The sequence below is a fragment of the Watersipora subatra genome, chromosome 9, assembly GCF_963576615.1.
Source record: "Watersipora subatra chromosome 9, tzWatSuba1.1, whole genome shotgun sequence".
Classification (NCBI taxonomy): domain Eukaryota; kingdom Metazoa; phylum Bryozoa; class Gymnolaemata; order Cheilostomatida; family Watersiporidae; genus Watersipora; species Watersipora subatra.
In genome coordinates this window covers 46,846,624-46,872,561 of record NC_088716.1, presented here as the reverse complement: position 1 = coordinate 46,872,561, position 25,938 = coordinate 46,846,624, and the positions used below count along the sequence as shown (strand labels likewise).

At 36.0% G+C, this 25,938-nt stretch overlaps 1 protein-coding gene across 1 annotated transcript; it reads right to left on the bottom strand.

Moving 5' to 3' along the window:
* Positions 1-4,755: 4,755 nt before the first annotated feature.
* Positions 4,756-25,845, bottom strand: LOC137404572 (coatomer subunit beta-like). The gene is made up of 20 exons (XM_068090800.1): positions 25,727-25,845; positions 23,885-23,987; positions 22,482-22,611; positions 21,724-21,893; positions 20,812-21,019; positions 20,559-20,677; positions 20,021-20,144; positions 19,671-19,787; positions 18,933-19,079; positions 17,507-17,749; positions 17,002-17,107; positions 15,024-15,202; positions 13,762-13,983; positions 12,837-13,013; positions 12,072-12,216; positions 10,606-10,725; positions 10,362-10,507; positions 6,962-7,063; positions 6,214-6,369; positions 4,756-4,917 (listed from the first exon to the last, which is right to left on the bottom strand). The coding sequence occupies exons 1-20, from the start codon at positions 25,818-25,820 to the stop codon at positions 4,861-4,863; spliced, it is 2,865 nt and encodes a 954-aa protein (XP_067946901.1). The 5' UTR covers positions 25,821-25,845; the 3' UTR covers positions 4,756-4,860.
* Positions 25,846-25,938: the final 93 nt, after the last annotated feature.

Here is a 25,938-nt window from a genome sequence, read left to right as displayed (position 1 = left end):
CCTAGTCTCTGTATTTTTATAACTACATGTAATGTATGTTAGTTCCACATGTCTGTGGTCTGCTAAAAACATCAGGATTTGCAAAAGTCTGTTGATATAGGATGTGCAGCTTGCACAACTGTAGCATATAAATATGAAGAAATTAGCCTTCATCGTGGTGTACATTGTGATAAAAACAGTCAGTTGGGGCTTATAACCAATCGTGGCTTTAAATATCAATATTTATGTCTTGGAATATCTGGTTTACCGGCAGAGCAACAAGCCTCACTTATTTGGAATTTATATTTTCAGCAGTTCTTTACATGTTAACACAAGTTTTTTTTGCACAAAAAGCTACATATTTTTTTATTGAAATGAAAAATGAATTAGATCGAAATCACAAAGGCAGGCTGCGCAATCAGTTCTATCAGCTAACTGGATTATTTATTAACTACGAAAAGGCAAAATTGAAGATAAATAGATTCACATTGCCTTTTTACAATTGATGTATCTCAAGAGAATGCATACACTCAATTTTGCTTATACCCAAGTTTCATAAATGGTTTGCGACAACCCAATAGGCTGCTTATATATGTCAAAGCTATAGCAACCTTAGATATCTATGTACCTGCAGAGTTGAGTCAATTTGGTCATGGGTGCCTTCAAGTGCAAATACGGTGATCTAACAGATAAAATAAGTGCACTGGTGTGAATCATAAAAGGAAGGTAACAAAGTGGAGTATAACCGACAAGGCTAAGATTGCAAAGCTGCTTATTATGTCGCAGATTATAATATCTAAAAAATGTTTATTCTTTGATGTTATGCAGCAGATTGTCTCCTACCTACAAGCCACAATTTATCATTGCTGTTTATGTTCACACTACTTGTGCAGTTTTTCTAAATTACTCCGGAAGTAAGTAGTAAATTACTCCGAGAGGAAAGTAGTTTTTATATTACTTTTTTGCCATATAAAAGTAGGATTAAACTAATGATATAACAAGGAAAATTAATTGAATTCAATCTTTAAATACTTGAGAAGAAGTGCTACTATTAATTAAGGCACCTTGCTAAAAGTCCAAACCATGAGAGTAGTTGGCCAAATCCTTTCTTCCATGAGGAAGTAGCCAAATCCTTTCTTCCATGAGGAAGTAACCAAATCCTTTCTTCCATGAGGAAGTAACCAAATCCTTTCTTTCATGAGGAAGTAGCCCAACTACTATAAAAGTTAGTTTTTTCAGTCTACTACTGTTAATGTTACTTCAGTTAATGTTCAATTTTGTCTCAAATTTTTAAGATCTTCTCAATAGTGAGATTTATATTATATTACTATTATATATACATTATATTCATATTATATATTTATATTAGGGTAGCGAAACAAGCCTTACTTTATTTTTAACGTTTTAACTGTTTAAAATACTCCTTTGACTTGAAAGACAAAGTTGTAGGGCATCTTGATATTCTGTCATACGAATGTCACGCGTTGTAAAGAAGGCTCCTCTATCACGCATTTGTTTGCAATGTTCAATGCTGACAAAGCCAATTTCCCCTGCATTCTGCGTCTTGGATCAAAACCGTCTTCAAGTTTCTGCATGAGCTGGAGTAAGTATGCATTGCTTTCTTCATCATTCGTTGTGCTTCGGATATATTGGAAAACTAGCACCAACACGGACATAGCAAACAGTCCTGCAAGTATTGGAATAAAATGTACATTAAAGCACCGCGAGATAGTTTGATTTTCTGATAGTAATTTTAATTTATTACTTTAGGTATGTCTGATCTTTGAGTTTAAGCTACCAAATTTGCATCCCGAGCTACCAAACAGGCCAACATACGCTAAATACAACACAATTAGCTAAATAATATAATAGTTTACATTCTAAATCAATTTGTCTTTTTGAAAAATGTGCTCATTCTAGATAATTTATTTACTCCATTTCATGTCCGTCCAACCTTCCTTCCTTGTATTTATACCACAGTAACATCATAGCTGATAATAATACTTTATTAAGAATTTCCATTCGTGTTATGGATAAGACAACCTTTAAAAGCTCTTGAATTGCACTTTCTTGCATCTTTCAAAGATTCTCCACAGATTGAATAAATTATTGTGATAATTTTATATTTTAGTCCTTTTTAGTCTTCTTTTTACTGGAGCTATTGTATTTTCCTATCTATAACTTTGTATCTACGAATGGGTGCTTTTCAATTTGCTTCAGCAAATTCCTGTACTTTTCATTACCTCACACTCACTGGCAGCCCTCAGAATGAAACACTTTTTTGAACAACTTTTTAAAGCAAATTTACAACAAATTTAAAGCATCTAAAAATCTTCACTCAGTGATGTCACGATACAACTGTCTAATCAGATTGATTTTTTCATCTCAGGTTGCTGATCAGTGGAGTTACCGTCCCGCATTACCATTGGCTGGCCTCTTAGACATTGACATTCAATTTTCATCATTCAGGCTATTGTATAAAATAGGCGTCAAGTGTTTTGAGCTTGCAAACCATGATTCTTGTGTTTTGTTAAAGTTCATATCTTGTTCATCCAACTTGGTCAAGTAAAAATATCATGATAATTTAAAGAACTAGGAAAAAATGCGAAGGTAGTATCTAATGCGTAGCGTAGAAAAACTAGGCTATAGGATTAATGGTTTTATATTTTCAAAAGCATGCATTTTTAGCTCGCTCAATAAATTAGCTTTAAAATATAACTACAACGGTTTTTTAGTTTCCTTTGGCATGACATAATTGACCAACTTCTATTAAATTCTTTCTCACGCACAAATACTATTTATGTGGATCTTTGTGGCACAATTTGTACAGTTTGTAAAGTTATGATAGATCTACCAACTTTGTTTTGACCAACAATCAAGTTTCTAAGGCAAATATTATCAAACTAAGCCTTCTTTAAACCTGGCCCTCCTTTGGTCACAGTTAGTATTTAAAAGAAATAGAATATATTTGGCTTGGTCCAACTTTTTCATCATCAGTTTTTACATGTGAACAATTATTATTATGAACCTGGGTTTGCATAAGCGTTTTGAATATTTTTTCACTTTTGTTTAAATGTTTAAATTTTTTACAAAACACTGAGTTTATCATAAAAATTGGTAAAAGCACATATAAAAATAATGAATTACAAATCGCCTCCAACAGCAGACTGACCTATAACAACACTAGTATATACCAGAGCACCGACTTGGTCAGCATCCTTGTCATAGTATGAAGCCAATTCTCTTGATTGAATCGTGCAGTTCACCGCCATCAATTAGGTACCAGCGTTGGCTAGTTTTGGAGGCTCCACCATAAGTCCGGAAGTTATGAACTATCCGCTGTACATAAAAATGCTAATTTGTTGTGAAAGCTTATGAAGGTTTTATAGAGCTAGAATGGTATTACGGAGTAAGTCCAGCAGATGTTATAAAATTGGTCTGAATGGCATGTTAATAAGCTGTTTAAGAAATTCTTCCATATATCTACTAATCATCATGCTTTGTAAGTAAAAAACAGATAAGCTAATTTTATTAAAAAAATTAATGTTAATTAGAAAATGTTTAGATATATCTGGTTTATAACATTTTAAGCATGTTTAGATTATTCAACTATTTTTGTCAGCAATTTGAACTAGTCTAGCCCCAACTAAAATATAAAAGAAACTTGGTGTATAGCTAATAAAGGTGATAGAAATATGCAAGTATGTAGAGCTGTTAATGCCCTTATGACAGTACGAGCTACTTGTTAGTTACTAACAGATTACCTTTGTTTCTAATTGCGCTCACTCCCAGAGCTGTTGATGAAAAGTATGTTCACAGAATCCAACTATGACACTGTTGATTCACTCAATCTCATACCGTCATTACCATCCAGTTTTAATCAATTATTAAAATCTTGTTTGCAACCATCCAACTATTGACATCTACATCACTAATAAGTTTCCTGCATTGATTTTAGCAGAAGAACTTGAGGTCTATTGATTGAAAAGGATAATATAAAATGAGTTTAACTTGAGTGTTTGGTTATTGCATAAGACTGCGGCATGCTTAGACATAAGACCTTTCACACACCAGCATCATCAGCATATTAATAATGCATCTAATGAACATTTTAGTGAGATATGGTATATCTTATGATAAGCAGGGTTATTAATATAGCAAGTAATTTTCTTTATCAGTAGGAAAGAAATGTCAAGCCTTTGGAGTAGCTATTTGTCCGGCATCATTTTCACTGTGGCTTAGTCTTCTTGCGAACTCTACCGAATTGCCAAATGGTTAAAACATGCATTCTTCAAGGCTCCTATGAGGCCATTGGAAAAATTACTAGACTTCACCTGCTCAACTCTATTAATATGATATTATCCGGGTGTTGCCCAATGGATCAGTGAGCTGTTGGAAAACAATTCTTTGGTCTTCGCTAAGCATTAAAAGCTGAATGGATCTAACAGACCGGATTAGAAGCGAGGGGTGTTATAGCTAACCGAAATGTCATATCTTAGACTGTTTGCGTCTAAAGACAGCAAGTTGATAAATAAAGTGATGATGAAAACATACCTGTCATATAGGATGAAGACAGTTGGTGATCTAATTACAAGACCTTATGTAGATTTGTGCTCGTAACCCTTTGCTTTTTTATCATGCTTTACCACAATCGTTCAGCTTTTCACTCACTAATCCTTACTAATCCTACTCCTCACTGACGGCACAAATTACTAGTCTAACAGGCCGATGTGTTTACTCTACTGTTTTATTAATGACTGGCAAAGATTAACAAATACTAATAAATACATATATTGTAAAAGACAACGCTGGAAACACTGTGAACATTAGATATCATGGAGATAGTTCAGCACATCAAGTTAGCGCGAGGGCAGTTATCTGTTAGGCGCTCTTCTTCTGTGACACATTGATCTTGTCTCCCAGGCTAAGAGCCATTCCCTGCAGATCGTAAAGATATCAGCATAAGATCTATTACATCATATATAAAACATATGTAATGGATGCAAATTATTATTCCAAACTAGTCTCATTAAACAACAAAACAATATTAGGTTTCGTTGTGTGTCAAATAACAATGTCAAACTAACATTTGAAGGAAAAACTGTAGCAGGCAAGCTGTAAAAAGCTCATATTCTTACACAGGTAATATTAAAACACATTGAAAATAGATGCACAAGAATGAAAACTTGTAGAATTATCTAAACTGAAGCTACAGATTGATAGCGAGTTGATTGCTTTAAATAGATGAACATATTTTTCCTAAATCTTTACTATAATAAGAGCCACATCCGTCCGTAGCCGCAGTTAAGGAGTGGGTTTAAAGATAGCTATGTATGGGATTCAACTCTCAACACTTAGCTTAGCAGCCCAGCTCCAACACCTGGGCTGATCATCCACCCTCCAGCCTTTTAGAATAATTGAGCACATACTTATTCCATGTGCCTTATCAGCACACCTGACAATCTCTCATGGCACACCGGATTGCCAGGGTACACAGTTGTAATAACAAATGCAAACTTTCTATCAAAAATGCATTGATGCACGGTGCACCATCAGAAATTGATCAATCCAATGATTTTACAACAAACTAAATGAATCCGTCTTTTTTGTTGTTTTATTACACACATACGTAAATAAATAAATAGTATAAAAAAGTATATTTGAATATATGTGCATGTATTTTGTAATGCTAGTTAATTGCACTACGTATTGCGGTACGGATTGCACTGCGTATCACGCTACGTATTGCAGTACTTCGCTAGCCAGTCATCAGTTGTAATAACGTTTAGTAATATAGTATTTCCATCTTGACCAAAACAAGGAAATTGTTAACTAAATTTATCAGTGACATCGCTGTAGTCTAAATAATAATAACTTGATCAGATTTCATAAAATATTCACAATCAAGTGATAGAAACCTGCAGTTTATGATATTTGCTATATTTGAAGCAAGTATCTGAATGTTCAAGCGAATATTTAAAACGATTGGATGGCACTCATCCAGGTACTTGACATCAATTTTAGTGCCAATACCTATACTAGCATCGGTGCATCTCTATTTGCTGCAGATACATGTGCCAAAACCTGCAAACATCCAAGGTGACAAAGTCTTGCGCTGCCCCATGCCAGCAGGTACCAGCAAGTTATAGCCATACTAACCTTCTGTTTAACAACTCAATAACTCTTAATTTAAAGAAAAAAAAATCATATGTGTTCCTAATAAAGCCTATATACCTGACTCTTGGCTCGAATTCTTATATGACCAGTAACGCTGACATCATCTCCCGTACCGACTGGCTTCTCAACGGACACATTAGCGAGGGCGTCTTCTCCGAAGATAGATTTAGCATACAGGTTAGCAGCCAAGAATCCGCAGCGTCTGTTGAATGACTGCCAAAAGGTAAGCAATCGTCATTGCTCAAAAATCATAAAGCTGTGTAACCATACGACAGCGAAAAATAGCTCTATGAGTACAGCGAAATGGTCAATATTGAAGGTTGGTCAAACATAACCTTTATGACTTGCAATATCTTTTCTTCTTTTCTAAAACCTTTAAAACTGTATTGCAAATGTAAAACTTAAAAAAAATTTTTTGCAAACCTTGGCAGTATGACCTGTTAAATATTCTCGTGTGTTTACAAATTGTGAGATCTCGTTGCTCATGATTGTTTCCTCAAAGAATCCAAAAGAAAATGACACTAAATAATTTAGATACTTATACAGCAGCACCCATGATATGAAAGGTAAACACCAAATTAGTATCTCTGTAGATAGCGTGCACAAAATCTTGCTGCCTACCAACAATTAGTTGATATTCCCTCTACAACATTCACTCCATCTGTGAAGCGGAATGATCATAAAAAGGTAGGGATGTTGTCAAGATGCACTTGAGTCAGGTCAATACAATGCTAGTATCACAACTAGTATTTCCTTACACGCATGCTACGGAAGCAAAAGGCTAAAGCTTTTACAACAGAGTTACCTGGTCTTGCTCAGTCAGTGGGGTTATTGATTTCATGTTTGTTATCCTTGTTATGTGCTCTAGAAACTCGTACATATCCTTGATGTTTGTATTTACTGCGACCTGAAACAAGATGAGAGTGTGGCGGTACTATTTATAGACTGGTAGAACATAATGACAAGTGAGGAAGAATTCTGTCTTTGCTGGTACTGTGTCTTGAGTTCGGTATGGTACTTTCCAAGATCGCTTTAAGAATTAGTCATCCTGCTACCATAAAATCTGCATATCTTGAATGATTAAACATAAAAAGTAACTTGAAACATCTGTTGCAAATATTTTCAATGTTGGAAGAAGTAGAGACAGTGCTGTAAAGTGAAAAGTCAGCACGATGACCATATCTATCAGAAATTTTTTTTGTAACTTTTGGCATTCGGGATTTCCCATCTGCAGAGAACTAACAAGACATGATAAAATTTAAGCAAAACAGATAGCAAATGTTTGACAGGCTATAACTTTTACAGCAAGCGCTGTCCCTTGGTCTATCGCTTATAGTTAAATCATAATAAATGATGAGAGACCTGTCTAACCAGGCTTATAAAAAATACTACAACTATTTGGGTGTTTATAGAGGTGAAAATGGGCCTTTGTAACTTATGACTACTAGCTGCCGGAATATCAAATGGTTACAATAAGAATTATTTAACAATTTATCAATCTGAAAAAAGGTTTAATAGTAATTCAGCATTTGATTCACAGAACCTATGAACTTTTGAGCTCAGACGTGAGCTAATACCTGCGACATCTATATTTGCTAAAACCCTTAACCCTTTCACTGCCATCTACATATATGTACAAATTTAGCTATCGGCCAACCGCCAGCCGTTTTACCGAAAATAGCCGATTTTGCTTCATGATATATATAAAAAAATTTCAACTTCAAATTCTATCTAGAACATTTTTGTTATATATTTTATTTTGCCAACATGTTAACAAACAGTGCTGTGCAAAGAAATCAATGTATCTACCCTAGGACACTTATATTTCGCTAGTGTTTAGTTTCGTGAGTAGCACACAGAGTAAAATTTCGCTGCAACTTAATTTCGCGGCTCTGATGAGTGCGAAAATATAGTGATGTGAAAATAAATGCAGTGGAAAAAAACAGATTACATTCCTCAGGCCCAGTTTGCTAATAAGAAAAAAATTCAATTTGGGACTAGCTTGTATTTGTAAACCACAGGTTGAAATGTGTGGGTGAGATCGACAATTCAATTTGATCACTTGCTGCCATTTGTTTCTTAGACTATCAATGACGTCTAGGTCCCTCCCGCCGTGACTTTCACACTCGAATCCCAAGAAGAAGAAAATAGATAGGTAACAACCAACTTCACAACCAAAACTGTATACCCCTTACGCTGCTATAAACGCATTTATGCATTTTCTAAGGGCCACTGCCATAAACACATTTTTGGACTTTCTCAGCAATTGCGTGGTAACCTGATTTTATTATTGACCACATAACCCACGGTCTTTAAGACTTTTATGAAATTGACTGTGCTGTCCGAAGATTTCTCTATAAAATCAGCCTAAAACAACGAAGCAATTTTAAACTTTTGTTTGAGAATTTCTAATCTAAAAACGAACATTTTTCTGTGAGTTCATTAACTGCCCCGCGCGAGTCATAAAACAGGTAATTAGTTGTTGATGACATTATAGCCAATTTAGATTTTCATGATTATACAGATAATCAAAGTAGAACTTGAAAAAATACTGTATACATATCATGAAGCAATATCGGCAATTTCGGTAAAATGGCTGGCACTAGGCCGGTAGCGATTTTGTACATGGTTGGCAGTGAAAGAGATAATGTGGTTGGACCTGATGAAGGTTGATATTGTCTTTGGTTGGTAATAAAATTAATCACTACAATAATTATTCTCCAGTTTTATGACTTCACCTACCAGACTTTCATCCTTATCAGTTAGAAATTCGGTGACTAAACTGATATAATCTTAATTTGCTTTGCCATGCTGCTCAGTGGGTGTATTAGCTATATTGAGTTTACCAGAAATTTCCCATTGAGCCCAACCACAGACGAAAATTGCCTGCATTTCTAATATGACGATTTTATTGTGGATATCAAAGAACAAAGCTATTTAACTTCGCGTTTTCGCTCGTTTGTTATGATAGTTTAGTTTCGCTCATTAAATTTTCGCGAGAGGATGACACCGCGAAAACGCGAAAGTTAGATGACGCGAATACATAAGTGTCCTAGGGTATACTTTGTGCATTGCTAAAGCTATGTGAAGCTATGATCGCTACGAAACTAAAACGATCCTCAACAATGTTCGTTACTCTTACAAAACTATTACTTTCACCTCCATTACAGTCAGTGCTGCTACTTTAATTATTTGTGCAATCACTAAAATCTGAATCGACTAAAATGTCATCAACATAAGTAATTCTTTGTTTTCTAACTCGGGAAGTAATTAGGAAAGCCATAATAACAACTAAAAAGTTTGAACGTCAGAAAAAAATGTACGTTTCTGAGTTAAAAAGTTCCAAACAACATTTTTTAATTGCTTCGTGAATTTACGCTAATTTTATAAAGAAATCTTCGGACAACACTGTCAATACCATAAAAGTTCTAAAGATCGTTGGTTATGTTGTCAACTAATAATAAAATCAAGTTACTACGTAATAGCTGAGAAATTCGCAAAATGCGCATACGGCAGTCGATCATAGATTTCGCATAAATGCGCATACGGCAGTGAAAGGGTTAAACCACATACAAGACGCTACCCTACTTATGAACATTCGGGTTATGAATAACGGTAGATACAAACTGTGGGTACATATGTCAAAAAATTTCAAACAAAGACGCCATAAGTTAGATTTTGTATTGCGCGCCTTTGTCTGATTAGTGCGGCTTTCCGCCTCTTTCACAACTATTGTTAAATAAACAGTTTTATATAAGCAGTAGATTACAGTTCAATCTTTCCAAGTAATTACACAACTAACGAATTCGCGGCTTACAGCAACACTTTTGAAAAAATGCAGTAGCATTTCTTTTACAATAGTAGTTTTTCTCCAGTATATATACTGTATATATCCATATATACACTATATATATAAATATATATATTTTCAAATGACTAAGCATAGAGCTGATGAGAAGCTAAATTTGTACAGACTACGTTGAAAACAACTCAGGCACTAGTTTACAGGATTGTCTACTGCAATATAATTGTATTACAATTATTCGCTGCCATGAGGTCAACACTAAAAAGCAAACAGCTCAAATGTTATCGTTTCACTTCTAAAGGAATTCCGCAATACAAAACTTGCCCTTTTTATGTCTTGCAGTTTGTCTAATCACAAAACTATTCTTCGCAAGGAAATGCAAAAGATGAATGTGCGGTACCTTGTTCTCCCACTCAAACTCAGCCCACATCTGCCGGAACTCGGCGTCTGTGCACGAGGCTGGTAGAATGTAGTCCATGATGTCTATGTGAATGTCATTTAGCACAACACACATCCTGTCACTTGCAGCTCCCGTAACATCGTACACTGTCAAACAAATTTTTTCATTGGAACATTTTGCATCACTTAAGATATAGCACTGCATGAACACTCATCTACCGCTCTGTGGACCACAAAAATCTTACCAATGTTTCCAAATATGATGCCATTTTCTGTAGAAGCAACTTTCACGTTTGCTTTGATATTGCAGAAATCGTTTCCTGCCAGAGTCATGGGCATCGGTTTTTCAACAAGTTTCAAATCACCTAAAATATGCATATAAATACAAGTATTTGATGCTGTTCTATCATGCAATGAGCTTATCTAAATCGTCTACTTGACAAAAGCGACATTAATGCAATCAATAATGTGTAACGATAGCCCTACCTGCACCACAATAAACACGCACAGATACTTCATGCTTAGTACTAAGGCTACAATTACTGCTCCCTTTTCCTGTGCCCCGACCTGCGCTCAGTTAGCGGTTGGTAGGCATGTATGACATGTATATTATACAAACTCAGTTACTGTATCACATTAAATGTTATGGAAACGAAAATGCAGGCTATTGACATAATAATTGTATGTAAGTGTACCCCAGTACAAGTGAAGTGACTAAAAGGGTAATATTATTAGATAGTCTGGTATAAGACAGCTGGTCTTTATCATACACGAGACTCCTAATAATCCAGCAGAAAGCCGAGTAACCGCACAGCATACCACATAATATCGTACAAAAAACCAAATGGTAGGAGGTAATAGAGTTGGATCTAACAAGACTTTTGGGTGCCAATGACCTGATATATGCTGCCGTTAACCGTGGATGTAACATGACATGAAAGTGAGAGAAAGAGGAACAGAGCAAGATAAAGAACAGTAACATACTTGATCCGGCAGCCTTTTTTGAGTTTTTTGAAAAGCTGCTGTTTCCTAACGAATCAACAAAAAATTGCTTTGAAAACCCCCGACCCTGGTCTTTAACGTACGAGTCAAAGTGATAAGGTGAATTGTTTCAAAATATTGGATCAAAACACGAGGAAGAAATGCTGAATTGAGAATCTAGCATCTAACAAGGAAGTAATTGATGTCCCTTTCTTGAATACAGTTCAGCTACTGACACCACTCTACCCATAAACAAACACACCTGAGTGACAAACCGAATGTGATATACTAAAGGACCATGATAAGTAGAACAGCTAGGTACTATCATTATGTTGATGAAAGCTAAGTCTCCTATCGCATTCGAAGAAACAGAAGTGGGTGATATAATTGAATGATAACTCCAAAATGGTTCCGGCTATCATTTCTGCATATAGTAGACTGAACTTTACTTAAATTTAGTAGCTAAAAGTTGTACAAAATACTTGAGAGATTAGACGGCAGTCATACTTTAGTAAATCTAAGATGTAGTTTTACTGTAAGATATACAGCTGGAAATCGGCATTTGATGGGGCTGATAATCAAAAAGGTAACTGATACGGTTGTGTGCATGCAATCTTGTATCAATTTCTCACATAACTGATAAATTGTTACTTATAAAGAAGTCAAAGGAGATTCCACATATCATATATCTAATCAAGATATATTTAAAAGAATCAAACAAGTTACGCACCAAGAGTGGCTAGCTCAACAGTCAGGTTCTGAAGAGTGTCTGATGTCTGATTAACTATGAGAATGTCAAGCACGATATCGTACTGGTTGACATGTACATACGCCTCTGCATATACCGGGTCTGAGAAGCCGGTCAGCTGTGTCACCTGCAGCATCACGAGAGCCATTAGAGAGGAACATGACGGAGTAATGTAAAAATATTTGTCATTTACAAATTAAGAAGTGAACCTTGTTAATTTAGTTTCTAAAAACATGATAGAATGTTACAGGTCAGATGTTGAAGCATATAAAGCATTGGTAATTCAATTACTATTCATTTACAAAACATCATGCATCTCTAATCGTGTCTAATAAATAACCTGTATCAGCCAAGTTTGCTGAGCTAAAGATTAGCACTAAAAGACCTTAGAAAAACCCATCAAAATTAAGCGTGTTTCAATTGAATACATTTGAGGAAATGTTGAGCTGAAATAATGATAAAAATGTGTAATTAATGAGCTCCACGGTTGTTATAGAAAAATGGGCTATTTTATAAAAATCTTGTATATCACTCTACATTAATGTTGACCAACTACTAAAATGTTTGTAGTGTTATATATTAGAGCTAATATGAAAAACATGTGACATTTTCCTGCGAAGCTCTGAACACAGGGAGAGTAACCAGGTGAATTTCCAGCAACCTGAGAATGAATATAATACAAAGACAAACAGGAGTAAAGAGGGAGGTCTATGTGTCAAAATACATAACCTTAAGAACAGAGCATACCTTATTCAGCTTGCTGCCAGCCAAGTTTGAAGTGTCTTTCTTTTCAGTTCCTCCGAGTGCCTGTGACATTGTCAGCTCAAACATATCTGCCGTTTGCCCGAGCTCATTTTTTGGAGCCAATTGGCCAAACTTGATTGGATCATCAGCCTGTACCTTGATGACCTTCTTCTCAACAGTCTACAAGGTATTTACCCACAATTCGTTACCGCTAAAGATCACAAATTAGTGTCATAAGCACAGTCGAGACTAACACACAATCACTTGTACACAAGAATTGAGAAATGGAAGAAAAGTGTGATGATGAATCAAACATTTTAAATGGCACAAGTCTGCTGATGCACTAGCCAAAACAAATTAAACTAAATATATAAACTAATAAGCAATAAAACAAGGTAGAGAGTGACAAAATTTAATTGCACTACAACAATGTTTCGAATAGTTTACAATAAAAAATTAAAATCACAGCTTCAAAATCTGAGCAAACCCTACTCTGGCTAACTGAGTGTGGTTTAAATGAATTGGTGAAGTCGTCACAATTAAATTGGTTCAAACTAAGCAGCAAATAATGCCTGAAGCTATAAAAATGTTTGCAAGAACTCTACGATCGAGTCGTAGCAGAGTTCCCAAAGTAAGTTCATGGGTAAGTATGTCACACACATAACAAACCTAGTTGCTGCAGCCATTTACAGACTGATTAAAACATACGCTACTTCCAACCCAAACAAGAGCTACTCCTAACTCTTAGATACCATAGCATAATTACAGCGATCATAAAATTATAATATTAAACGATCATCAGGTTAACAAAGCAACCACACTAATAAACACAAAACTTAGTAGAGGACCAATGAAATGAACTGTATAAAGTGATCACAGCAGCTATAGAGTAACATATTATTAACCGAAATGCAACATCATGGTTCACCTTTTGTTTGTCTTCAGATGCTTTGACCGAGAGCATCTTGTCAAGGCTCTCTCTGCAGAGCTTGTTGAAAACCTCCACCATCAGCTCCGATGAGTCTGAGAGCACATTCAAGCACAGAGCCACTCTATCTATATCATCATCATTGATAGATTTATCGGAAAGCCCTGACTTGCCAAGATGAAGTATGGAAGCCATTATTAACATGGCCTCAGCTTTAAATGACTACAACAAAAATAAATCTAGAAGGGTTACACGCGCAGAAGGTTATGAAAAGCATTCCATGCTAGTTCGAAAGAATCAACAGCAAATAATACATTCAACTAAAATAGTTGCGGTCTCAAATCTTTTGCTCCACATACTAAGCATGGTACGCGTAGCGCAAAAATATCTCAATCAAGTTGCCCGGCTAAGTGTAGCCTGAGTTCTAGATGTGAAATAATTAAGGCAGTTCTCACCAAGACAATCCAAATGACAAATGACACGAAATTCCAACTAGAACAACGGAACTTATAAAACTGTAGTTTAGTTGGCCGAGTCTTGTTTAGTTTAATAAAGAAAATAAAGGGATATCACATGTAGGTTTACTATCTAATATACGATTTTCATTTGGCACATTAATTAGCTTCATGTGAAGATGATAACAAACTAGATATCGGTGATGAACCATACAACAATGCTATGTCTTATTTCACTGTGATCTTAGAATGATCGAAAGCTTGTTAGAATGCTTAAAGTTTCTAGTCTGAAGGAGTGCTAGTACATACATTATACCTCAATAGATAGAATTACATGTTAATGCTAGTACATACATTATGTCTCAATAGATAGAATTACATGTTAGTGCTAGTACATACATTATACCTCAATAGATAGGATTACATGTTAATGCTAGTACATACATTATACCTCAATAGATAGAATTACATGTTAGTGCTAGTACATACATTATACCTCAATAGATAGGATTACATGTTAATGCTAGTACATATGTTATACTTCAATAGATAGGATTACATGTTAATGCTAGTACATATGTTATGCCTCAATAGATAGGATTACATGTTAATGCTAGTACATACATTATGTCTCAATACATAGGATTACATGTTAATGCTAGTACATACGTTATGTCTCAATAGATAGGATTACATGTTAGTGCTAGTACATATGTTATACCTCAATTATAGATAGGATTACATGTTAATGCTAGTACATACGTTATCCCTTAATAGATAGGATTACATGTTAATGCTAGTACATACGTTATGCCTCGCTGGTTTAGGGTTAACTAGAGGGAATCGAAGAGCTAGTTTCGTGAGAACCGTAGCCAGCGCAGCTCCCACAAAGAAGTTTCCAGTCATAAGGAAACCTCGCAAGGGAGGCCTTTCCACATCCTTCTTCTCTTTTGTAGCTGTGAAAGCGCTTTGACTCACATATGTGCCTGAAATTAAAAAGCAATTTGCTCAAAATAATCAATCGTCATAATAAAGGACATGTAAGCACAGTCCATAACGGCTAGCATGGCACTCGGATATAAATGCAGTGCATACGTTAGATTGGATAGGCAAGTGCACAGTAAGTAAGATATAACTGTAGGTATACTGTACCAGTCATGAGACTGTAAAATAAGTTCTCTTCTATGTCACTTACAATTTAGGTACATGTTCAATTTTCATTACAAATGAAGCCAAAGAAAGTTGCAATGATGCATTAAGTTGCTCTACCTTTACTATACAGTCATACTTCAACTTACGAGCTTAATGCGTTCCGAGACTGAGCTCGTCTGTCAATTTACTCGCATGTTGGTGCAATTTATTTATATATAGAACAATTAAATATATATTTATTGGTTTCCATACTCTGTAAAATGCAAATAAAACACTCCAAACAAGATATTGTAACAGAAAGAACATGTTGGTTATTGTCCTGACTTACCACTTGCTTTCAAAAAGCAACAAATAAAAAATAATGCAAGGAAACGTGTTAAATTAAAATGTAAAATTAAATACATACAATAGCAGCTAACGCTAGCATTTGCCAGAGAGAGATATATAAGTTATCCTTCATTACAACAGTTGACTTTGATAAATTTGGATTTTCTCAAAGTCTTAAAAGACAAACTTAGAAGCAAATCTAAAAGCAAACTTTCATTTTTAACTTAATGTAATTAAAATTTCTTCGGCGTTCATAGTGAAGTTTTTCGCTAGTTAGCTAATTTTTCCTTTGTTTCGCTTTCACGACCAGCCGGCCGTAAGGACGTTTGCCTTTGTCGCCCTTTCAACATGTCGCGATTAGGACGAACACGGGTGTCGTCACAAAGGTTTAATGCACGACCACTAGCCAACTTGTCCGAATGTCCATTTTTATAATTTTGATAGATAGCAACGGCCTTTTCAAATAGCGTCGTTTCAGTTACGCTGTCACCGGCCAATTGTTTATCTTATATCCAATGCCTGAGCGGTCTCTCCATCAGCGGTGGTGAAGATCGCCGCGCCGTTTAAAAACTACGGTTAGTACTTTTGCGAGCTAAATGCCCTGAATATAATCCTTCTGTTTGATAATTGTGGATGTATTTCTGTCATATTGCTGAGCTAGCTTAATCATGCATACACATTTCGCATATTTTTCAATAATTTTCCGTTTAATATCAATTGTTATCATTTGCTTTTTCTTTGCATTATTTTTCATTTTACTGGCAAACTTTCGGTCTACGCACAGTACTTTTAATTCACATAATTCTGCACTGAAAAGCGTGCACAAAAACACGGTACAAAAATATAATCTGTGCAGTTGAAAAATACAGATTGATGCTGTTGTCATAAAACACCTCCGGCATACTTGGCAACTGTCTCACGTGCTCGTATCTCAAATATGGCTCGTATGTTAGTGCTAAAACTTGCTTAAAAGCTGGCTCATATCTCAAGTTTCTCGTACGTTGGAGCACTCGTAAGTTGAAGTATTACTGTAATATTTAATGAAACATGCAGTGAACATGGAGATGGTGTTATTGAGTCACTTGATAAACTGATATGTTTGTGTGAGAAAATACACCAGCAAATGTGATAAATCATGTACCCAAATGGACCTACGCGCTTTCAATGGAACTAATTTGGCACAAATAGTAGATCGGAGCATTTGCAGCATAGAGCACTTGTTGCTTAGTGTCACATTCAGTGTGAGTTAAGTTACAATAGGTAAAGCTTTCAACACCGATTCGATGTTACCCAAAATTATCCTTACCGTCAGCTGTTACCATTCTCTGCACGGAGCCTGCTTGCATGGTTGCCTCGTCACTGGCGACATCTTCTCCAGAAGCCTTTCGCAACTCATCATCTACTATGGGTATCTGCAGTAGGTCAAATAAGAGGCCATGAAGGGAGTAGAATAAGGGTCCTACTATCCATAAATAGATAGCTTAATCATATGACAAAGCTGTAGTTAATACCATCGAGACGGCTAAGAAACCTGTTTCAAAAGCGTAAAAGTTTGGTGATGCATTACAACTGGTGATAGATTGTGGAAAATGAAGATAGAAACTAGTCTTTATACAGATAAAGCTATTTGAACTAGACGTGTTTCCGTTGAAATACCTCAGAAAAAGTGAAAGAATCGCGGATACAGAACAGAAGATCAGTCATCATGATGCTACAAGTTAATGTACAATTTTAAAATTAAACGTGTTTTTGTAGCAACTATTATGAAAAAAAGAATTTTGGTGAAAGCAAAGAAAAGTTAGTGTACTCACCTCGCCAAGACTCTGTCTGATCAGAGTCATCACATTTTGAATCTCCTCACTCGTTGAGCAATACTCGCCGAGGATCCAGAGAGCGGCACGGAATATCTTAATATTTTTTATGGCTGGAAAGACTTCAATCATCTTGTTAAGTACGATAGGCCGGAGGTTGTGAAACCTCTGAACAGCTTCCCTGACAAACACGAGAACGTCCTGTGAGGCCAGCTCGGATGTGTCACTCAGGAACTCCATCAGCTTCAAACAAGAAAAGACATAATATTCGTAGATTATTCTCGGATGAAAAAGCAGAGTCCGCAAATGGCCTTATGAATTGTGGTCAATGATGGGTTAGGACAAAATCAGGTGCAGTCATGGGTATGGTTCTCGATGGAACTGATTTATATCTGTATGAAAAACTCGTTCCAAGCACAATGAGATGGGAAAGGTTTGACAACTCTAAGAACGCTATATAGAATTTCAACATCTACTGGGCATGTGCCTGCATTTCAGCAGATATCTTGTAAGACTGATAGCTGCCACAACCAGTACATACATTAATTAATCTTTACTAATTAATGATGTACCTAATCTAGTACATCATTATTAATCTAACGCAATAGAGCTATTTATTGTGTAAGGTTACTTAAGACTTGTTTTAATCCGTCGCTTACAGTAATTCACTCATCCTCTAAGCAAAGTCACCCATCCTCTAAGCAAGGTCACTCAACTGGCTAAGTCTGGTATCAAATGAGTGTCATACGAATGCATTACTGATGGAAAACTCATTTGTCTTGATAGCGACCGTTGACATAATAATAGAGATACACCTGATGCAAACAGCACCGCCTAACTTGAGTATGAAACTTTTTCACATCATTAGACAAATGTAAACACTAATGATATCAAGTGCAATAACTATAGATAATGCTACATTGTACTTGCTAACTTATAATCAATTTTAAACAGTCAAAACGTGTGAAAATATATTTAAAAAGAGGCATTAAAGAGTTTTCAAATTTCTTAGTTTAAAAACTCAACTGACAACAGAAACATCTCAAACGCAGAAACATACCTAAAAAATAGCCCTATAGTTAATATCATATAGCGGAGCTAACTGGTAAACCACAAAGGTTATATCTAACAACTACGCAACACATTGCACCTGTTCGTGAACATATGCAAACAAAGACACTATGATGATGTTGATCAACAGAAATTTCACATTAAACCTTGCTGTTGCTTTAAACAAAGTCTATAATAGTGCTTACGCTAAGCAACCACGAGAAAACCCTGAGCAAGAACGTGTGAGCTTAACTTCCAAATAGCAAAAACAGCAAATTAGATTGAAGAATGTGTGAATAGAATTCAGTACGAAGTAGCGGCCAAGCATTCTAGTTAGAGTAATCACTGCTAAACCTTTGAGCATTTGACAACTTACGACAGGTATAATATTGGGTGCTACATCCGGAAACCTGACTGAGCACTGATGTAGAGTTCTGACAAGGAGCTGTCGGTACTTGTTGGCGTCCTCTTGTTCAACTGCCTCATTTGTCTTGATCACCTCCTTCTTCAGGACCAGAACCATCTACGGGGTCAATATACTAGTTGTTTACAGATAAGTAAACACACTGACACCTGTAGCAGGTGCTGCAAAGATGAATAAACATTTTATTCATGGAGCAAAGTATTCCATCTGACTTTTAGCTTTTGTTATTAAATTATCGCGACCAGCTTGAAATTTAAAACTAGCGAGCTGTGACATTATGACCACTATTGAACAATGCAGTGTAGCCATAACCAGCTCAGAAACTCATTTAGTTCTAGCGCAACAAAAGCATTTAGTATAATGTCATGACAAATCTTTACTGCTGTTAATTTTTAGAGATGTACCTTTTTAGTTTTTATACGCCTTCGATTCCATAAACATTCCTGATTTGGAAATTTGAAACAAACTACTACGCCTAGTGCAAAGAATAAACATTTCATAGTGTGAATGTACACAAAATTAGCTTTATCTTGCAGTAACTATAAACACATACGACATGCTCACAGAAATGCTCATATACGAGATACACAATATTCAGGCAGACACACTGAAAAGCATCGATCTTCCAAAACTGAACTTATATTTAAGGCATGTTGAAGGTCATTATTGAAGGGCAAGGTATTTTCTTACATCATCAATGTTTCTCGAGCTGACAAGTTCTAGCGCAAGGTCGAGGGTCTTACGTCTGACCTCCAAGTCTGTCGCTGACAGTACTCTCATTATGTCCATGACAAGCTCTTGCAGAACCTGAACATAAATGAAAATCAATAACAATGAAAGCTGTGAAAACTGACTCGCGATAAGAAAATCTGTGCATGAAACTCCCCGCATAGTAAGACAAGCTTTTACCAGGCGCCCAAGTAAAGCATGCACAGCAAGTGTCAAATTTAACTCTCGAAAACAAACATAGAATGAGTTCCTGAGGAAACACCATACAGTGAGCTAACGGAGACATAGAGCAATAAAAGTAGGTAACTTGCCTTCTCGTGTGTCTCAGCCATGGCCACAAGCCGATCAAGTACGATAAGCTTCACATTGTTATCACTTTCCTTTACAATGAGCTCAATATAACATGTAGCAGTGGCCTTCACTGCAGATGGGGCTCTGCAAAACATGAACTACCTTGTCTAATTAGATTTAATAGCATAAACACAATCTGATGCCAATGTGACTTTGTAGAAATTTCCATTTCGGTTTGACTTAAAAGCACTGACAGAATTCTAGCCAACTGACAACGTTCTAGCTAAGAGATGACAACTGTGAACCACGGATAAAAATGGTATCTAATTTAATTTTGAAACGATAAATTACCAGATTTCATCAAACATAAGATGGTCTAGTGACTCTAGAGATTCACATGACAGGATCAAGCATGACGGATTACCAATTCCTCTCTGGCGCAACCACCAATTTAAAAAGGTAAAACTCAGATACTGGTATGCAGGGTTTTCCAATCCAACCAGCATTGCCACACCATTTAGAAATCTGCCTGCTAAAAAAGCCAAATCAGTAATTTACCCTGAGAGAGTAATGAGGGTGCCAGCCGCCTCATATCTGACAGCCGGACTCGACGATTGGAGCAGGTTGTATATGCAGGTGATAAAGCGAGCTCTCTCCGATGGGTTGTTGTGGCAGACCTGCGTCAGCACAAATAGAGAATTACTCAGAGAAGAATATCTCTAGTCGTAGATTATCAGAAATTGACGGTTACAACCGTCTACAGTTATATTGACTGACAGGGTTTTCCTGAGAGTTATCCGAGTTCACCTACCTTGTAGATGAGCTCTACGATGACGAGCTGGAGGATGTCACCAAAGCCCTGCACCTGTTCCATACAAGAGCTGAGGTAGTTGAGAGCTCGCTCCTGATCAGCCTGGATAAGCATCATGAAGGCATTGCGCTTGCATGACATGTCCTGCTCTTGCTCGAGAAAGTTGGCTATGAGTTCAGGAGCATCTGGTATGAGTACCTCGTGACTCCTGCACAAGAGAAATCAACATACATGCACACGATGCTTCTTCTTATTCCATATAATACAGTGAGAGTGAGTTTTATGGAGAAGTGTAATGCTACAGTGAATACAATACTTGACTCTGGTCAAGCTATCAGCTCTGATTTCTGCTATCAGCTTTCCAGCTGATAGCAGAAATCTCTACTATAATAAGAGGCATGTCTGTCCGTCTGAAGCCATGACTGGAGGTTGGAAAAACATAGCATGACATGGGATTCAAACTCAGGACATTCAGGTTGGTGACCGACACTCTAACAACTGCACCAAATGACCGCTTCCCAGCACTTTGTAATAATTGCGCAGATAGATATTCTCTGTTCTTTATCGGCACACCTGACGATCTCTCAAAGCACACTATACTGCCAGAGTACCAGTAGTCATAACAAAAGCAAACCTGAATGTTGACGATCAACATATGCGCACAAGCTAAACAAATTATGAAATAGTAAGTCCTTTCTTCAACAAAATTAGAGATATTAGCACATGATCCAAGTTCCGTGAATAGCCAACTCCTTGTTGATGAAATTTATTGATGTTCTGCAAGCAATGCAACAGATTTATTAAAATAGCAATTGTTGGCTATGAGTAGCCCTAAATGTAAAAGCAGTAATTCGGTGTCAAAGATTACCTCAAGCCCAGCTTAAAATACATAACAAGGGGGAATAAACTCACCGGTATATAGTGAAGATCGCTAACACTGCATTTCTCCTCACATACTTGTGGCGGTGCTCAAGACACGCCCGTATTGTGGGCATAAGAGGCTCTAGGAGCTCGGGCTCCTTGAGTTTACAAAGAAATCGTAGAGTACAGCCCCTGATATACTCATTAGGATGCTGTAGGTCCTGCACAATAAAGGGACATGAGTTAGTCTCAACATGCATTGTATAAATTGGGAGTCAAACAAGTTTTTTTAAACAAAACTATATTTTATGGCATTACAAACAAGAATAAAAAAGACTAGTTAAAGAATATTTTATGTACTCGGGCACTCAATGCTCTCCTAGTTAACGTGCGTGACGATTGTCTGTCCATGATAGTTATGTCAATGACTACAACACAACAAAAGTATTAGTAACTGAACCCAGAGTGAGATAAATTACTTTACACTATTCCTGAGTGTTATTTGTTAACAATGTCCCATCAAATTCTATTTTTATTTCTATTCTAATTCCATCTTAAACAAGCCGTAACCCCAATAGCATTATTTTAAATCCAAGGAGAAGGCTTACCCCTGATTGGACTAACTCGTGTCTAGAGCACTCTGATAAATAGTATGTAGAGACGTGACTTGTTATTTTAATGAATACCACATCAAACAGACACAATCTTAATAATTTAGTAATTCTAGTATGCTGTATGGTCAGGAGTCAACTATGTGGTGTTCACTCATACCAATATGAAGTAGATGAACATGAGTATTGGCAACTTACCTTTCTATATGCATCACAGACGAGAATGTACTCATGCATCATCTTGCCATCTGGGGTGTACTTGGGTACAACTTCCCAGAAGATGAGTAGAAGCTTCTTCAGCTCGTGGTCAAGTGTAGGCATGGCAAACCTGCAAGAAGCTGTAGCGTCAGAAACAGAGACAGTAATGGCAGAGTATTGGCATGTATGCGTATTACCGATACGAGCAATGCAAGTATATAGCCAAAGACAACCTGCATTTGGATGGGAAGCACTGGCTAAGGAAATCTATTGATAAGGAAATCATTTGATAATCAAACGATAAGCAACTGCATGTAATAAAATCTTATATAGAATGAGAAGACAACTTCTATTTAAAGTTTAATTGTTGTAAAATATAGTTGCAGACAGCAGAATCTGCATAAACCTCCGCTAGCGTTTTCACATCAAAACAGCCTTACAAAGATGATAAGTAGCGCCTGATAGAATTTCTAGCCAATTTATAGTACAGAGTTTGCAGGTGTTTGTTACAGACAAAGAGTCGCTATGTTTCGATGATCTATGCCAGGGATGGTCAAATGATTTTGGCCATGATCCGTTACAGCCAAATCTGGCACATTAAAGATCCACAATGAGCTGTAGATGTGCATTTTTCTTTTTTACTATGCATAATCATGCAATTATTTGTGTACATCTTAAAACAAGGCGTAAAATACGACTTAAAAACCTTTTTATATATTTAATTTTACTAAAAATTGGTGAATGAATGTGATGTAAATTAATGTAATAAATATGTCGGATATCAGTGAGAAAATGATGAGAGGGCTTTGAATTCACAATACATACTATCAAAACGCGGTTTACTGCTATTAGCAGCGACTCTTTATGTTCATGAATATGGGTATTTACGAGTCATGTTTCATGATATTTTTCACAAAATTCATTGCTGAATACAATGAATTTACAGAAAAATTCTAAGAAAAGTTTATAAAAATCTTTTTAAAACCAAATTTAAAAAAAATACTTCAAAAATCTTTTTTAACAGCCAACTTGAAAGATCCACAAAAAAAACTAAAAAGATCCAGATCCGGATCTAGATCCGCCATTTGGCCATAGCTGATCTATGCGCTACCGTTACAGAGAATTGCTGTTTCGATGATCTATGTGCTATCATCCTTTATTTTCTTGTTGTTACTTTATTTATCCATCATACAGGTAGGTTCGTTAACATCACAATAAGCTGTAACAATTATGCCTGACAAAAATTGAAAACTCGCCTGTGAAAAAATGCCAAGCAGTCAACTTTTGCTTAAACCATATTGTTTAGCTAGATCATAGGGGTGTCTGACACCTCAACCCACACTTACCTGGCATGCCTCAGTACCATATGCACATAAATGACTGATTAAACAAAGAACACTAACCTGATTACATGCATAAGCAATGAAGCTCCGACACGTTCTCCACTTAAAACCATATGCACAAGCTTTTTGATTGTGTTCCTCTTGTCAGCAACAGTCCCCTTCTCTGCAACACAATAGAGCCATCAGCATCACTATCGGTTAGTATCATGGCCTACGAGTGACTTTATATTGTCTACAGTGACAACTTACCTACTGATTGAATATGATTTTAAGATAATTCTTGCAACACAGTTGTTGTCAAGAGTAATGTTTATAAAGAATGTTGTGAAAAACAGTAAGGTAACAAACTATATTACTGGTCATAACAAATCTTTGCGGCAAGTGACATGTATCTTGAAACACAATGACAAGCTTTCCAATGTATGCAGATTAACGTAAAATCTCTATTTGTACGCCACTTTTATTTGAATGCCACCTCTATTTGACAGCCACTATATGAGAAGGGTTAAAAAGTAGAGCATCACCCTCTAATTGAACACCACCTCTATTCACCGCCACTTTGAAATTTTTTGATCTTTACGAACCGATAAAAGCAAGTGATCAGTAGAAAAGTGTCCCCAAAATGGTACTAATAATGACTTTGTCCGAAGGAGAGAGCTAAATATAGGTGACATTCGCTTCACCCATAAAAGGGTTAAATTTACCTTTCCAGAATTTTAACGAGCTATTTGAAAAATACAATGCCACCCTTTATTTGAATGTCACCTCTAATAAAGCGACACTATAGAAGGGTTGAAAAATAGAGCACCAATTCGTTCAAATAAAGGTTTTACTGTATTAATTCTTCATTTTATAAGTACACGCATCACAAATCAATTTCAGTACAATTGATGTGTAAAGGTTTAAAATTTCATGGTCATGTTGCCAGAAACACAATGATGTTGTAATAAAGCTATCATCCTTCATCAATCCCTTATATTACATGTTACTTTACTATAAAACAACAATTGCTGTTGTGAACTCAATATATTTATAACTGTATTATGGCTATTTGATTACATTTCCACATAAAGATATTTTGAAGAGGTTTAAACATTGTTAAAGTTACTTAAATCACAGCAGTACAAAGGTTTTTATTGCTAAGTTACAGCTAGTTTTTATTAAAAATTGAAACCCTTCTATGCCATAAAAAGTGTTTTGGCAAATAATATAAAAGCTACATGAAAACTTTTCAATTTAAAAGATGCCACAATGATTATTTGAAAATCAACATGACAAGTGAGTCAATCCAAATTCAAGCTAGTTTCCGAAACACTAGACTCTCAACCATGGTGTGTGTTGGCAGAACTACAAACCAGAAAAATAATTTTGTCCGATTTGAGATTTGCATAAAGCTAAGAATCTGTATTGTATTGCATTTTCAGCACTATCATCATCATTTTATGCCTGAACTACCCTGAAGTAATCTCTGCATACATATGATCACCTAGAAGTTGGGCCTTCTCATCTCGCTATAGCTACATCTCATTTTACAATATTTCATTGCTCTTAACATAATATTGTCCAAACATGAAACTAAATTTGCTTTGGCTGGTTTTCAAAAAATGAGAAAGCAATAGATTTTGATACTCGGGATATAAAAATCTGTAAGACCTAAACAATTTTTAATTTCAAAAGATTGAAAATGAAACTGATGATTGGAGGTGATAAAATTTTCTAATGTTATCAATCAGTCATCATTACAGAACATTCATTGGCAAGTTCAGCACACCAATTTTTAAGTCTTGTGAGTTGAAATGTTTTTGATCAGGTCATCCTCAAACATGCTGATCATGATTTTTGCAAAGCTTGGCTGGTTATCAACTACTTAATAGATGCAGATAGACTTGTACTGAAACCCACCGAGCAGTGTTTTGATCTCCTGTTCATTAGGAAAGTCCCCTTCGTGAGGATCCGCGAGGAGTGTGTAGCATGCTTGATCTGACATTGATGCCATTTTGTTAGTCTGTTGAAAATCTAAAACTTAATTATTAAGTAGGTTATTGTTTTCCTATAATATAATGGCAAGGAACTAGAACACAGTCTCCAAATTTAAACTTTGCAATACAGCTTAC

Coding starts and splice junctions, on each gene's coding strand:
- LOC137404572 (XM_068090800.1), bottom strand. CDS start 25,820: ATGGCATCAATGTCAGATCAAGCATGCTACACACTCCTCGCGGATCCT. Junction 22,612..23,884: donor TTGCTTATGCATGTAATCAG/GTTAGTGTTCTT, acceptor AGCTTCTTGCAG/GTTTGCCATGCCTACACTTG. Junction 13,984..15,023: donor CTAAACCAGCGAGGCATAAC/GTATGTACTAGC, acceptor TTTTTGTTGTAG/TCATTTAAAGCTGAGGCCAT.